General features: G+C 36.5%; 1 protein-coding gene across 1 annotated transcript; it reads right to left on the reverse strand.

Annotated features, from left to right (window-relative positions):
* Positions 1 to 11,979: 11,979 nt before the first annotated feature.
* Positions 11,980 to 16,717, reverse strand: LOC114356982 (uncharacterized). Its single transcript, XM_028310388.1, has 2 exons — positions 15,872 to 16,717; positions 11,980 to 15,413 (listed from the first exon to the last, which is right to left on the reverse strand). Exon 2 carries the CDS (start codon positions 15,405 to 15,407, stop codon positions 12,042 to 12,044), a length of 3,366 nt encoding a protein of 1,121 aa, XP_028166189.1. The 5' UTR covers positions 15,408 to 15,413; positions 15,872 to 16,717; the 3' UTR covers positions 11,980 to 12,041.
* Between the last annotated feature and the right edge of the window lie 298 nt (positions 16,718 to 17,015).

The following is a 17,015-nucleotide window of genomic DNA, read 5'->3' on the forward strand; positions in this document are numbered from 1 at the left end:
CTTTCAATTATGACTTAGATAAAATATTGTGTTTTGTTTACACAAACATACAAAATTGATTACTAAGGCCAAGTTGCACCACCTAACTTTGACCGTAACTTTAACGATAACCGGTTCTTTTTGTATAGATTTTGACAGATTTTTGACGTTTGTCAAAGTTAAAATAAGATGGTGCAACCCAACCTAAGTAAAAAAGTGATCTAGTGGTCATATAAAACTCTATACCATCTTTTGGTATTGGATAAAATACCCATTTAATGTAATCAATCTGTGTGCCTACCATGAGTTTACGTTAGGTGAGCTCGCTAGCGAATACGTCAAAAAATTCTATGAAGATTTTATTTCTTGAAAGTAGCCGCTAGGGGCGCTGCACAATATGTCATACATTTAAATGTCATTTTTTTACGCAGTCGTTAGCGAGCACACCTAACGTAAACTCATGGTAGGCACACAGATCTGTCTATAGTGTCTATGGTGGCTTAAATAAAATCTGGCACCATGATTGTGCAGCAAGTTGTAAAACCCACACGAAGGCTATTTTAATCACTAAATGTATTTAAGTATTCTATTGTACTAATAAATCAAATTAGTTTTTGACAAGATACACTTGCAACCACTCCTTTATAGGGTTCAACTTCCTTAATTACTTATTTTTAGAGTTGAGATTTGAATGGCTTTAATGATATCCTAGTGTTGGCGCAAAAGTGATTACATTTTGACATCGATATTTATATCGATATTTAAAATGAAGGTACAGTAACTGCAGTAAAATTACACTCGAGAGTTAAATAAAATTAAAGAAATAATTCGCTGAACATAGTCTTGCCGAGATACTTGACTGCCCGTGTTATGAAAAATCGTTCATAGAGTTCATAGTATTTGTCTTCCTGCAAGATTAGATTGCCCTATAAATCCAGATCGTTTTCGTTATTGGCGGAAACAATAGTTTGATAGCACTGCAGTACACGCTCAGTATCTTAGCGTCGATATTGATCTATTGATAATATCGACATTGCCGCCATCACTACCGATCTGAAGTAGGAACTGATAAGCGGCCAGTTAGCGCTTGTTAATTAATATCGCGGAGAATGCAGTCGGTCCTGTTTGTTTGTATAAGGCGATTTGTTCGACTTTGTACGCTTTTTGTATGGCTGCAGGTTAAATTCATTGGATTGTTGACGATTTTATTCAGATAGAAGTAATGTGGATAGCTTTTTGAGCGAGTATCATTGCCTGATTGGAATACGGCAGTTTTTGCTCAGTTTGCTCAGATATTAAACAGCTACTACCCATTATAGTTTCTGCAAGCATTTTTCCTATGCCTGGGTAAAAGTTTCGATAGCACCGAACCCAGGCATCTTAAATTTTATCTCTACCTTAAACGAGATGGTTAAAATTGTTTTGAAGCACTTAATAGATAACATGTTAACATTGTTATGATTGGTTTATTTTATGATCTAGTACAGTAACTGTACATATCCCTAAAATGGTACAAGTCTAAGGCTCATTGCGGCCCAAATCATGGGTTTCTGGCACAAATCAATGAGGGTAGTGGTAGTAAACGTTAAATATTGCACATAAACAAATAAATTATTATTAACCAATGACGTAGAGGCCGATAGGGGACAGCATAGACTTATGCAAGTAAAGAAGCGGCTCATTTGTGTAATATTCGAGTCCTGTACAAAGGATACACGTTTACCATTAAAGTGTTAAATTATAATTAAACCTCAAAATTTATTCCTCATTTTGCTAGCAATTGGTAAAATTAATGAGTTGGATGACTATTAAAAATAGTTTTTACATGGTTTTCCGTAAGAAAATGTAACAGACAAATCATTAAGCGATTACAAAATCGGCTAATTAAATAAGTAATTTTACTAATCTTACGTGACCGTGTCTAATTGCTCCCAGCTCTGCGTTCCCATAATAAACGACAAGTCACACAGAGGTGGTATAGCCAGACTAACTGCCGGATTACTACTTCCGTGCTGCAATATTGCACTATAATGGTATTAGTGCGCACTGTGATTTACCATTAATGTAACAAATGAATGTTGGTTTTTCCTAGTCTTCTTAATTTGCTTAGACGGCATTTCAATGTTTGGTAAGCCCCTTGGAAAGATTTCTAAAAAAACATAACCCTCCTTCTGGCACAGTTGGGTTCAGTTCAGTTTAAAATCTTTAAATAATAGTTGATCTTCAACAATTTTAAAATGTGTCGGTTAGATTTTATTTTCTTCCTTCCGTTACATTACATAGATAACAGTAAATTATGGACTCGTACACGATAACAGTAAATTATGGACTGTTGATGACGTACGTATCTTTATAAAATTAACTATTGGAGCTGTTGTGTTATTATGTGAACTAAAAAAAGGTATTCCTCTCATATAAATATTATTTGTAATATCCGTACTCTCCCGCGGTCACTGCTCAGCATTGATATCTATTACCGCGCGCTTTAAGCCCGATATAAAGCCAATTCACTGAGAGCGTCGTCAAACCGCCAATAACTATAATGCGGTTATGCGAGCGCGCGTCCACGCACTATTTCGGCTATCGACTCCTCCACTATATTGGATTCGTATAAAGACAGTTTGTCAGTTTGTTCTTTCTTATTATTCGAGATATCTCTAGAACTGAAATGCAAAGATGAAAACTTTACTGTCCAAGATACAGGTGTGTTGCAAGTCATTAAAGGTGTTGGAATGCTTAAAAAGCAAGGAAGTACGGAGGTCATAAATCAGGCGTAAGACTTTAAAGTCCAAAGGTATCCTAGCATGGCTTAAATGGACCAAAGTCTATGTGCCTCTCGTGATTATACTTAGTTAGTTAGTTTTTCTTGTGCAGGAAAACTGGAAATTTATTTTTATTAAAAACCAAGTGTTATGGAGTAAAAAAATAATAAATTTATACAAAAATCGTCACCAAAACGTTGCTAAATTGCAAAATTAAAGGAACTAGGGGTCATGCAATCAAAATCTAAATTCCACGCAGGTACAGCCGTGGTCGGAAGCTAGTTCCGGATAACTCTGGATTTTCCCGCATCGAGTGCATGAAATATATTAACGCCATAAAAAGCCTCCCGGCTCGTAAAAATAGATGTACAACGCGTTACGCGCGTTTCGCATCAATAATTCAAGATTACTTGACTCACTCTCCTTGGATAGATTTCTCATTTCTAGTATTTACTTCGCTCTACACCCCCAACTTATTTTCAACCTAAACACTGTTACTCAAAGTTGATTTTGAAATGGGTAAGGTAGCTGGTACGTTTTTCAGATTTCTTGATATGGCGGGATAACACTGTTAGCGTAATTACTATAAATTATGATCAGTGAGCCAAGGACGAAGTTGTTTAATATTGAAGCGGCGAGAGTTACGAGAGCCCCATCGACCCTCTTAGTATGGGATTTGAGGAACATTCGAAATGAAATTGAAAAACGTGCCAGAACCTTTGAGTATAGGCACCTGTGTTTTTACTCTAGCTAGTTGTTTCGCTTGTTTCTAAAGGGTGACCTCCTGTACGCGATAATATTAAATGCTAGCGAGCGGCTAAGGGATCGAATCCTGTACGTACTCGTACTTTTTAAATTCTAATGGATTTATACTAGGAGTCATGGGTGCAACGTAACGTTCTTCTGTAGTGTAGTCACAGAAGTTAAAGCATCTTAGTTTAGAACTATCATAAGCTGTGTGACTGAAACTAATGAAGCATTTATATGATATCTAAGTAAATCGTTGATGGTACTTATTAACAATCCAGACTTGATGTCGCTTAATTCATTTCGTGCTGAATTGCATTGCTCTTCATCCAATATATCGTATTCATCCAATTTGCCTACCAAAAAAATGCCCCATCTATCACAATATCTCAAAATTTAAAATTACCCGACTTATTGAATTACACCCGCCGTTTCGCGTAAGACGGCCAAACAACGGGTCCCCTCGCCACGCACGTTCGCGTCGTTACAATATATCTCTTTAAATGCGCCACGCTATTTTTTTGACAGAGGCTGGGTAGCGGTGCTCCTCGCTTGTCCCTAAACTGTGTTATCTTTTTTATTGCAGATAGGAAAGGAATATGAGTGGGTAAACAGGTATGTTTTGCTCGGTACGCGTTAGTGTATTATAATCTTAGACCGGGGATATTTCCTTCAGGTGGCTTATTTGTTAAACGTAAGCAAATAAATGTCAGTTGCAATCAGAGATTTATGCATTTTAACGATGATGTACTTAACTAATTTACATTAAAAATGGTTGGATATTACAGTAAAAATGGAATGACAGCCAATTCGTTGGATTTTGAAAGTGTAATTAACAACATCTACGTTTTTCTTACGCTTTTCATTAGTGAAATATTTATGTACTTTTTTAAATAACGCGTGTTAATTTTTCGTGCATTAAGAGGTGCTGTTTTACAAGCAATTAATGGGAAAAAACTATTAGTCAATTAACAATTTANTGATTTATTCCTGATAAATTGTTAATTATCACTGCTTTCGTCTATCCTAATCAAAAGTAGTTTCAAGTCTCAGAAATCGATTTTCGCGTTTCCTAAACACTGCACACTCCAGAGCAGTGTCACGCACGTACACGCTGCACCGGCTTCACGCACGGAGGGGCTCGGAGACTGAGTTGTGGAGCTGTGACGGCTGCGACTGGAGCCGGCGGTGTTTGTGAGCCGTCTAAGATTGGCTGCTACAGCTTGGTTAATGGGCGCGCATGCGAATGTGTCGAGGGTAGATTTAAATGTACTTGATGGTTTTGGACAACGAAGTGCCAGTTAGTTTTAAGGCCAGATTGTAGCGAAGAACATAGTTGTGGAGCTATGACGGTTGGGACTGAAGCTGGCGGTGTTTGTGAGCGTCTGAGATTGGCTGCTACAGCTTGGTTAATAGGCGCGCGTGCACCTGCCAAGGCAGACGCAGTTCCGCGCACATCTCCTGCGATTCGGCCATATAACCTCTAAGGTTGGCATGGCCGTGACAAAATGAATGTGAACAAACCCATCAGGTTTGTTCACATTAGCACTGACGTACATGTAACAGTTCCAAAGCAGTGGAGGAAATAATATAAGATGTGAGTGAGGGTAGTTCACACTGGCTTACGCGATAAATACTTTTCTCTTAGTTCTTTAGNCAATTTATCAGGAATAAATCATAATTATCACTGCTTTTGTCTTTAAAAATTTAGAACCACAATCAAAAGTAGTTTCAAGTCTCAGAAATCGATTTTCGCGTTTCCTAAACACTGCACACTCCAGAGCAGTGTCACGCACGTACACGCTGCACCGGCTTCACGCACGGAGGGGCTCGGAGACTGAGTTGTGGAGCTATGACGGCTGTGACTGGAGCCAGCGGTGTTTGTGAGCCGTCTATGATTGGCTGCTACAGCTTGGTTAATGGGCGCGCGTGCGAATGTGTCGAGGGTAGATTTAAATGTACTTGATGGTTTTGGACAATGAAGTGCCAGTTAGTTTTAAAGCCGGATAGTAGCGAAGAACATAGTTGTGGAGCTATAACGGTTGGGACTGAAGCCGGCGGTGTTTGTGAGCCGTCTTAGATTGGCTGCTATAGCTTGGTTAATAAGCGCACGTGTTATCAACTGAAAACAGTCCAGCAATATACTGTTCACATCAGCACTGACCTACATAACAGTTCCAACAGTTCCAAAGCATTGGAGGAAATAATACAAGATGTGAGTGACATTAGTTCACACTGGCTTTCGCGATAAATACAGCATTCTTTAGAANTTCTTTAGAAAGAGTTTAGCCTTCAGATCCCCCACTTTGCATCCGTGACCAACTCATACATCCCAGCACTGACAGGCAGATCCACTATCAGGCAGGCTTCCAATTAAGTCAGCGGCGTCACGTATGAGGCGGTATCGGCGCTGTCCTGGGAGGCATCGATTGGCCGAATCCCGGCCGTCCTGCGGGATCGACGCGTAATTTCTCCAGGAGGTACGTGAGCCGCATGCGGGATCGCGCGCAATCGCTCACCCCATTACGCTGCGATGCGGAGTGCGGGACGAGCTGGGAGATGTAGCGAGTCGGCCATAGTCCAATTCCACAGTAAATACATGTCTACACTGATTTTTACTAAGTTATACAGAGGCTGTAGTCGGTCACGTCATGAGACGCCCCGAAAACCATATCGTATAGCAGATATTGGCACTGCCAATTAAAAGGAAAAGTAAAGGATGCCCACTGGCCACCTAGTGGTCCGCGATTCACGGCCCAAACAAATGTTTCGACAGCCCAGGACAGACTGTCCTGACCTCAGAATGAGAATAGCCGGCCCCAAATAATGGGAAATGGCTAGGACAAAGAAGAATAAGAAGGATAAATAGAGGTTATATTCGGTAGGTTCTTTGTGTGATATGTAATACCTAATGTATACTTACCTAACGTATGTTCAAAATCCACAAAAGTATTTAATTAATGAAGTCCAAAATTAGTCAGGCAATTTAATTATGTTTCTTTTCCCGATAAGAACTAATTTACTGTTATTTTAATTGATGATTAAGACATCACTGTTAATACACAAAATCGCATGCATAAATAAGAGATGATTCAATAAATACCCATAGCATAGCACATCAGACCACACATACTGCTTGCTACAAAGAAGTAAAACTGCGTGAAATGCCTGTTTACGTTGATTTGCCGTCATTTATACCGAAACATCTAGTTACAAACTCCGGTAAATGTTTGCTCTACCATTGCCTTTGTTCAAAATCGCTCTACCTCATGGCGTGGACTTCACACAACGCATTACGCGGATCGATGTCAGATCGAAGCGAGGGCAATCAGGCGACGTACAGCTGAAAACAGCTTACTATCGCGTCTATTGTTACAGCCGAAGACATTCGCGTCCCATCGGAGCCCTTGGCTTAATTTATAGGGATCGCGATAAGCCCTAATTTGTTCCTTGCCTCGAGTTTGTTAGTATGGTCACTGGCTGGATAATGGACATGGAAATGTTCCAGTCCCATGAGGGGAACTAGTTCTTTAATTGTTAATTAAACTGAAACACAGAGAATAACACATCAAACTTAACATTGTGGCATCTAAAGTAATTTTGGTAGGTGCTATTTTGCAACAAAAATGATATTTGCTGTCAACATGTGTGACATGACACTATGAGGAGTCTTCCAGCGACTTAACCCACTGTTAGCTTGGTCCTTGACTTGGTAAATTTTTAATTATGTTGCCGGAAGAAAAAAAAAATTAAAGATTATTAATTAGTCATTTATTTGTTATTTCGGAAATTACTAATAGTCCCGTTAGCTCCTCGTACTAAGCTAAATATTCTTCTGTCACGAGTGAGCTCACCACAATAGTCGAGTGGTGGGGAAAAAGCCCGCGTTCCCCGGATCACGAGTCGGCCAGTCCGATCCCTTCACCATTCGGCTATCGTGGCTTTAAAATTTAAACCAGCGACTTGGCCCGTGGACCAAGCTAAACATGGAACAAGTTGCTGGAAGACACATTAGATATTAGTTACAAAATGACACCATCTACCTATTTAACAACATAAAATGCCACGGTATTGACTTGACATGACGTCGTCTATACTTGGAGGTAGAAGACCACTTGGGTAGAGCAGAAAAGTAAACTTGTTAGTAAATGTTTGTGGCGCTAGTCCAATAACTATTAGATTATTAATATATTAATGAGGATGTTAATACGCTTGAGGTATTTAAACGCGGGAGCCACTGATGTTTAGAAGTTTTAACTTTTACCAATTTTTACATGGATATTAAAGCATAGGCAAAGGAGATTGAATTTGATGACATTATTTCTCGTCCAAAACTATAGGCACTTCACTAAACAAGACATCCGGGTACATTGGAAATATTTGAGCGCAAAAGAAACGGGTGTTTATAGCTATTTTATAGCATTATTGATCGCGGGACGCGGCCTTGGGCGCACGCGCAGCCACGCACCTCCTGTACTTTGTAGACAACATAAATGTGTGATGACGTCAACACGATCTTGATTCCATTTGCATTTAATTCCTTGATATTAGTCCTCTAGTGCTTTTACAATATGTAGAGACTGTAGCTTGTCTTGGTACTCCCGTATGCCTACGTAAAGGTTTTTCTAAGTTTGTCTACGTAAAGAGAAGTTGTGAAGCCAATACGAAGAAATTTTTGATCAACTATCACATTAATTACCTAGAATAAAAGAGCTTTCCCAACTACATAGAAGCTACATTTATACTATGCTCGAGCTCATCACATTACTATTTGCCTCGCTTTAGAATCCAAATCTCTATTTCTCCTTAGAAATTCCTTTAGTAAGTCATTACTTTACAACAAAACATCAAAATATAGACTTATCCATACCTAACTTCTCAGTAGTTTACACGCACGAAGAAGTTTCTTTCGAACAAAGTACTTAATCGTGTGTCCATATAACAAGTAGTTTGCGCGATCTGCTCGCTACTAACTACAATTGATACAATTACGTCCAATGAATCACAAAATATTATGAAAATTGAAAATCAGCAACAATGAAGATGTCGCACAATCAAAACGTGTATTACTAAAACAAACAATGTAAAACAAACTCGTAGCATTGTAAACGCAATTATCCTTTTTCATTTAGAATCGATTTGAATAATTGATAAATGTGCCGTATAATTTTTACCGCTAATTATGAATAACTTAACATACATTGCCAACGATTCGGTGTCGAAGAGTGTCTCTAGATATTATTGATTATTAATAATTTTCTAATTATTTTTATTGGCCGAATAATAACTACGCTTGTTATTTAAAGTGTTAATTAATTGTTCCGGTAATTAAAAGTATAATATAAAAACATCGCTCGAGTAATATCAATCGTTTAGGTGACTAATTGGTTTACTGATTTTTAAAAATGATTTTCTGTTCAGTAAAATTGGACAGTCCTTATTAATTTATACTTTGACGTTCTTGAGTTACGACGTTTGCGCAAAATAAAGTATGATATGATTCTCATTGTGTTAATGCAAATCATATAAAGAAAAGCGACTAAAAAATAAATAGACTAAACACGAATTGGCATGTCAACCACTTTGCTAACCAATAAGGCTAACCAATGTATGTCTACACTTCATTTTATGAAAGTAGAGCAGTATTTGGTTAGAAGTGCATAATATATTTATTATTATCGTCAGTTTAAAATATGTAAAAATGCAACCGGTAAATGTAAAAGAAAATATATGAATATAAAAATAAAGATAAATAACAATCATGAATCACTAATTTCATGAATAATACCTAATACTTTGAACATTCATCATTGTATGTCATTGTTGTCCAAACCAAAAGACTATTGTTTATTTTGAAAATAACAATGGCTAACTGCAGATTTTTTAGATGCTAAATAAAATAAGAAAACACTGAGAAAGCTTGCTTTTCTACAAAAACACAGAAATCAAGTATCAGATTCCTCATTTAAAATGTTCATGGTCACTAACATGAAACATTTTGTTGTTAATATGTCGTGAATTCGAGTTAGAAGTGAGTTAGTGAATAATACTGGTTCCAGTGTTGGAAGTAGTAAAGACATGCGAAAGAGTCCTTTAGTCTGCCAATAAGGATTTAAAAGTTGAGCCGACGACCTCATAAAGGGAGCACAAATGTGACGGATGCAGGCTACCAATTGGGCGATGTGGAAATCATTGGGAGGCCTTTCTTCAGCAGTTAAGCACATTTAAAGCAAATAAATGATGACTCTGATTCCGTGGACGTCCTGGGGCTTAAATGATGATGATGAAACATCCACAAGTATTTACTTCAGTTTTTCGCTTGCAACCACTGAAAGATCAGAAACTCAACTATAAACTCAACTCAACTATGGGTCTGCGGGTGTCTATGGGCGACGGTAATCACTTACCATCAGGTGATCCGTTTGCTCGTTTGCCTCCTATCACATAAAAAAAAAAAAAAAAAAGAGCTGTAATGGCAAGAATATAAACGTACGTTTATCAAATATGATGTTGTTAGACTCTTTTGACAATATTAGACAGTCACAACGACCTATCTTTAATAAATCAAGGCCCCCAAAAATATTTGATACGTCGACAACCATTAGCTGGTTAATTGACAACCAATCACCTGATAAATATACGTTGTCAATTCTTGATGTCTTGTAAGTGGGCATTATCAAGTTCACTCTTAGCTGCGGAGCAGTTAGTGATGTAACCGACCTGATTTAATAACCTTAATTCGATTAATCGAAATCGATCAATCGAATCAAGCGCCAATCACCGCGACCTCGTGGATCACGCACGCTATGAACTTCTTTTTTGTTTCTTTTTTTAAATCATTCAATGGTTGTATGTACTTCAAAATGAACAACTACTTTGCGGAAAAGCAATTGAAATATGCAGGTAACTACAACGTAACCTATCAATAATTCAATAATCTTGAAGTTTTAATATGACTGTCTGTCCATCGAACAATCGTCAAATTCTATAATTTTATTGTTCCTAATATGAGTTTCAGTCGTCTGTGTCAGGTTTTAGTTGATTGGAAAATTTATTGGAAAACTGAGGCTATGCTTTGAAAAACGATTATTATCTAACACGCGTATGCTGTTTAAAATAACATAAACGTGCTGAAATCTAGAGTTTCAGTATGCTAGCTATTGTAAGCACGCGAGATGTCTCGCGTTGTGGAAAGCAATGATGCGAGAAAATCCGCGACCTTCACAGACGTTTAAATATAGATATAGACTTTTGGAACAGAGTTATTTTCGGAACAATTATAATTAACTATGACCACAGAATAAGTAATAGTACAGGTACAGAAGGATTACTCCGCAAGACGATTTAAATAAATGCGAGTCTTGCTACGACGCGAAAAGTACTATGAAAATTTATCAAATGTTTGTCAGGGTAAAACTGCTAACCTCCATTATTATTCAAATATCCAGCAAGCAAAAAGTGCTAAATAGCATAAACAATCTTTTTGATAAAAGAGCAAAATTGCTTAGTGAGTTACAGCTTATTATGTGAGTCGAAGATAAATTACTAAACTACAAATAAGATAGTCGCATGCGCCAGCGAAAAAATGCGTAAGAAGCAATATTATTCATGGAGCCTACAGGAATATTCGCTTACGTACGCTGAGCCCATAGAACGAATATAAGCAAATGTTACTAAACTCTAACTACATTACATGTTTCAAGCAATAGTAATACTTAAAGATTAAATAGGTATTATGTTTTGTGACAAAAAAATGCTTAATTATTATCCTAACGCCCTTATTAAATTTACTATCATACTTCTAACTGGCTACGGGTTAGTGGTAATTACTACATTTTGAATTATTTAGGCCCAGTTTTTTGATTCTTAGTTAAATTAACTAATTGTTAAATTTTGCTACTAATAGTTAAATTTTAACCATTGTTTTTCAAAACATTTTTCTCTGATATTTAACCACTTGTCATTTGACATCTGTCAAATTTGACCATTGGTTATTTTAACTACGAATCAAAAAACCGGGCCTAATGTATAGTTTATAGAAAAATAAATGGTCACTTAAATAAAAATCATGTCATTTGCCAATCAATTTCGTTTATTATCTTAGAAAATTTAGATCTAAGGACTCTTATAACATTAATCAAGCAAGAGTCACATAACTTTGTACCACGTAATAATTAAAATAGTGAACAAAAGTAGGAACAGTTAACATTTTTTATGATAGGAACCTTCTGTAGGATGTCTAACTACAAATAAGGTTTACAAGAAGCCAACGTTTTCTGCCAGTCTCACTGGCAGCCAGCGCTGGCTTCGTGTAAACTAAGTACACATAAATAACATAACATGTTACTAACATAACAATTTTACAAACAAAACATTAAATAAAAAATAACTAGCCTCCTAGCAACAACAAAAACAAAAATTATACTTCTTCTTATAATTATCTTAATCTAGTTGATAACTACCATATTTATTGATTTGAGTATTATGTAAATAATATGAGATCTAATCATAGTGATTTTGGTAATGCACCGCAAAGCAATATACTTATAAAAATCAGTCTTGAACATCTTCTATATCTGTATCTGGCAAAACATCTTGAACATTTGCTGCATGAGGCAATGATTTATATTCTGGAATGTACAATGCAGGAATCGTTTTATTATTACACAATTTTTCCAAGTCGGAAAATTTCTTTTTTGAAATAGGCAGTTTAGAATAATAGATTTTCTTAGGCATCACTTCGGTTTTACCTAGGACTTCTACATTTTCGGTTTCAGCGTCAATATTCATAGAGTATTTGACTTCGACGTGGTTGGTGCGATTTTTTTTAAATGTAGCTATGCGAATCTTGCTAATTTTACCAGTAAGATTACCTTTAAAATATTTTTCTGAAATCACATCCCACCCCTCAAAATCTTCGTGATATAAAATTTCTACTTCGTAGGGTTTGGGAGATTTTCTTGCGAGGGCACATACTGTAGGCCATTGAGACGGCGCCCATACAATAGTGTTTGTAACACTTTTTTCAATTACCGAGTGCATTGAATCCACTGGCATAAATGTGTGCCCAGGCAGCAAATAATTTATTTGTATAGTTGTGATATTCTTGCATCTTTGCAGGCACTTGTGAATGCAGGCCAGAACAATTTTATTGCGGTTTTGGCCAGGACAAGCATCGCAATATAAAAGCAAATGTTGAATAGATTTGCGTTCGTCCACTTTTTGAATATACTTTGCTAGGATAGTACAAATTTCGTTCGCCCCACGCTTCCCTTCTACTTCATTCCATAGGAAACAAAATCCTTCTCTTGTTATGGACTCGTAAAATGTCAAATTGTAGGTTGCAATCTTTCTACTGTAATAAAGCAGCATGCTTTGTCCATAAGGTGTGTTTAATACCTTCTGGAGATCGAACGTAGTACAAAGTACATTATTATTGTGTTCGCGAAGTGCTTGGTGTATTCCGAATCTTGAATATGTTTCCTCTTTATCTGTCATGTGCATCTCCTTTTCTTGCTGAAATTCTCCGGGGCTATTTTCATATTTAATACATTTGCAACATTTGTCTTTTCGTGGAATATGGAATGAAATATTAAATTCTGTCAAAAATACATTTCTAAAAACTTTTTCACCGACAAAACTTTTCTCGTCTGTAATGTTCTTTTGTTTGTAGATTTTATATAAGTTGCTCAGGTTTCTATATTCTTGTGGCAAATAACATTTTTTGGAGTTTTTTCGGCAATAATGTGAGGGAACTGCTGGTAACTGCTGGATATAATCTCTCACAGATTGCATCAATGAAGGAGGCGTTTTGTTAGCTGGTACTCCTCTACCTCTTTTATCGATATTAGAGGTTCCTTCCTGTGAAGTAGAGATCGCTAGATATAAAAACCTTTGACGAACATCCAAGGTTTTTAACATGAATTTTAAACAAACGGATTTGTTCCCTTCTCCTTCATTAATGAAGTAAGAATTTGTAAATTTCCTTCGACTTTCTACATCTTTCGTTCTTTTTCGTTTCACAATTTCTCTCTTCGTATGACTTATAATCCAATCTCGTCGTCTTTCTGAACTTAAAGACCAATAATGTTCAAATATACCTTTTCGTCTCTCTTCACTGATGTCATAACAATTGTTTGGACAATTTTTTGGAGCACAGGGATTTGCTTGCAAAGTCTTTGCTCTGACCACTTTTCCTTTTTTTGTAACATACTCTTTGCCAGTTTTTTTCAAAATTGATCTCTCTTTATTTTTATTTGTTCTTTTCTTTTTTCTTCTTGAATTTGTTTGGTCCATCGATTCATTTCCTGTTTGTTGGTTTGTGTCAGAATCTTCTTTGCTAAGGCTTAGCTTTTCAGTTACTTTTTTTCTTCTTTTTACTTGTTTCTTTTTCTTCCTTTGATTTTTGCCTTTCTTGTTACTTGTATTTTTTTCATGGTCAAGTGAGTCTGAGTCTGTATCGTCTGATTCGTCTGATTCGTCCCAGGAGGAAGAGGTTAGTGTGAATATTTCTTCATCTGAAGATAGAAAATCAACATGTTTTGCTGAAATCCTTCGGCTACTTTCAGGTTTTTTCTCACTAACATTTTCAGAATTTTCTTCAACAATTGTTTTTTCCATAGTTAATGATTGTTCATTTCTGTGTTTTTCAGTTTTTGTACTACTGCCAGGTTTAGGTTTTTTGATGATGTTAGAATTTGCTTTTGCAATTTTTATTTTAGAACGTGTTTTGTCTTTAGATTGTTTTAGAGAACGTGTTTTTTTACAACTTTCAGATGTTACTTTACTAGAGTCTAATTTTCCTTCAATATTTAAGATATTCTTAGTCTTCAGGTTATTCTCTTTTTCTGGTATTGGTTTTGTTTCCTCTTCTAGCTCAATCGTAATTCTGCTGACTTGTTTACCATCAATACATTCTTCATCATCTGCTCTTATTTGATTCAAACAAATTTCGATTTCCTCCTCTCTAGACAAAGACTGAATTTGGTTAGTCTGAGGGCCTGGTATATCATGAGTAGTCAGATTTGAAGAAGCATCAGTTTCTTCTGTTGGTTTTAGATGCATCAAACTCGGTGTGATCTGAGTGGGCAAGGTAGATTCACTTTCAGGTGTAGGTTGAAGGAGCAAATCTGGAGCGCTGGACTCTATGGCGGATTGTAGGAGATCAGAACCTGGAATTTGTTGAGTCATCACCTCGTCAGGAGCCATGGATTTCAGAGCCGGGGTATGTGAAGTGGATGTCTCGTCAGAAGCGCTGGTAAGAGTACCTAGTTGCAGAAGTGGTGTCAAAGCATTCTGAGTGGACATGTCGTCAGGAGCGCTGGAGTCTATTGCTGGTTGTAGGACCATGCAAGCAGGGATATACTGGGCAGATATCTTATCTGCGTCGGTTTCTAAAACATGTTGTTCTAACAATTCCAGTGATGACATACACTGATCAGTCATGTTGCCAGTGGCGTTAGTATCTAAGCCTGTATAAGTTGTGGACTGTATAAGCATCGATTCTGGAGTGTGCTGAATCCTTATCTCGTCAAGATTGCAGGTTTCCAGAGCAGGTTGAGAGAGTATATGAGCCATAGTATGCTGAGAAGACATGTCATCAGATGGGTTGGTCTCCAGGACAGGCGGCAAAAGAATTGGAAGACTGGAGTCCTGAGAAGGTACGTCGTTACGTGTAAAAAGTGTTGTCTCAGAATCCAAATTGTCGTCAACCAAACAACTAGTGTTATCTTGAGATTGTATACTGTCATAATCTGCTGTGTTTGCTCGCCTCAGTTTGGTTACAAAGTCAGGATTACTTTGTTTTGGTCGTTTTCTACTAACTTCCTGCGGGTTTTCTTTAGAATTATCTCGTGTACTCGGGTTGGATAGCTTCTTTCCAAGGTACTTCTTAAAATAAACATTGCGTTTGCTGTCCATGAAGACCTTAAACAAAAGACAATATTTAAGTAAGTATTTCTGATAATTACTTCTAAAACATTTTATTAAACGAAAACATTATAACAGAATGTATTTGCGACCAGTTAACGAAATGTTATTCCTAACATAATTAAAAAAAAAAACGATCTGCGAGTTTAGCTAGACTCATGTACTATCGGTAACAGTGTTAACTGCTCATTGCCAGTCATGTCATCTCGTACTATCGCAAAGAATCACCATTTGATGAGAGCGAGAGCAAAAACGGAAATGGATAGTTAACAGTGTGGCCGTGTGTACAGAGAATTTCACACAACACAACTTATTCTAACCTAACAGATAATAATGCAGACATTACGAACAACTATTTAAATGGGTTCCATTTTTGCTGACTGACTGAGGCACGTAACCTTAAAAAAAATTGTCTATCATCATTATTATAAGACAAAATAGTTAAAGAAACATACCTTTAAACATTACAATCCAGTTGACACACTAAAAATCACTCGTAGATATTTGAAATCTAATAATACAGTCCTATTTGCAATCAATAACTCGCACAAACTTTGTTATGATGATTCCCGTTGACGACCTGGGCGGCGACTAAATAACAATAACCGACAAGTCCCGACAGGATCCGAGTGCGTAATGTGTGCTTACAGTCACAAGCGTGTTTGATGTGTCTTTGTTAATAATACTTATCTACCATAATTTATTCTTTGATTAAAACTCATTTTCGCTAACACACTTTAAAACATAATAGAAAAGGCTATTTTTTGCTAACACTTATGTAATATTAAATCTCAAGCATAGTATTTTTGCTAACATAATAAAGGACTAATACAAACAGCCAGCAAAAAAATGCTAAAGCGCCAAAACCAATCGATTCTTGTTCACTTACTTTTGCTTACACGCCAAATCATTTTGAACAACAGTTAAGAATAATTACTAATACACCAATGAACTATAAAATTCAAAAAGCTCGAATTGCTAAAGTAACTAGTCATTCAAGTTCTTAAATAACAAAAAAATACTTAATGTGGTGAAAGCAAAAATATTATGTTAGCAAAAAAATACTTACACGACGCTTGCTGCAAAAACACTGAAAACACGTCGTTTTAGCAGCGACGAGGGCGGTGATTTTAGAAATACTTAAAATTTTCAGAGTGCTAAAGCGCCAAAAAAGTCATCGGATTGAGTTGAAACCTAGATAGATCGACGCAGAAAAAAAAATCCTATCCAACAATGTATATAACTCATTTTGGCCAAAATGGCGCTTTAGTCCTTTTTCCTTTCCACTGACGATATGATTTTCATTGTGTTAATGCAAATTATTTAAAGAAAAGCGACTTAAAATAAATAAACTAAACACGAATTGGCATGTCAACCACTTTGCCAACCAATGAGTCTAACTTATGTATGTCTACTTCATTTTATGAAAGTAGAGCAGTATTTGGTTAGAAATGCATAATATATTTATTATTATCGTCAGTTTAAAATATGTAAAGATGCAACCGGTAAATGTAAAAAAAAATATCTGAATATAAAAATAAAGTTAAATAACAATCATGAATCACTAATTTCATGAATAATACCTAATACTTTGAACAT

This window comes from Ostrinia furnacalis, unplaced genomic scaffold, assembly GCF_004193835.3.
Source record: "Ostrinia furnacalis isolate ACB-3 unplaced genomic scaffold, ASM419383v2 OfSCF3012, whole genome shotgun sequence".
Lineage (NCBI taxonomy): Eukaryota > Metazoa > Arthropoda > Insecta > Lepidoptera > Crambidae > Ostrinia > Ostrinia furnacalis.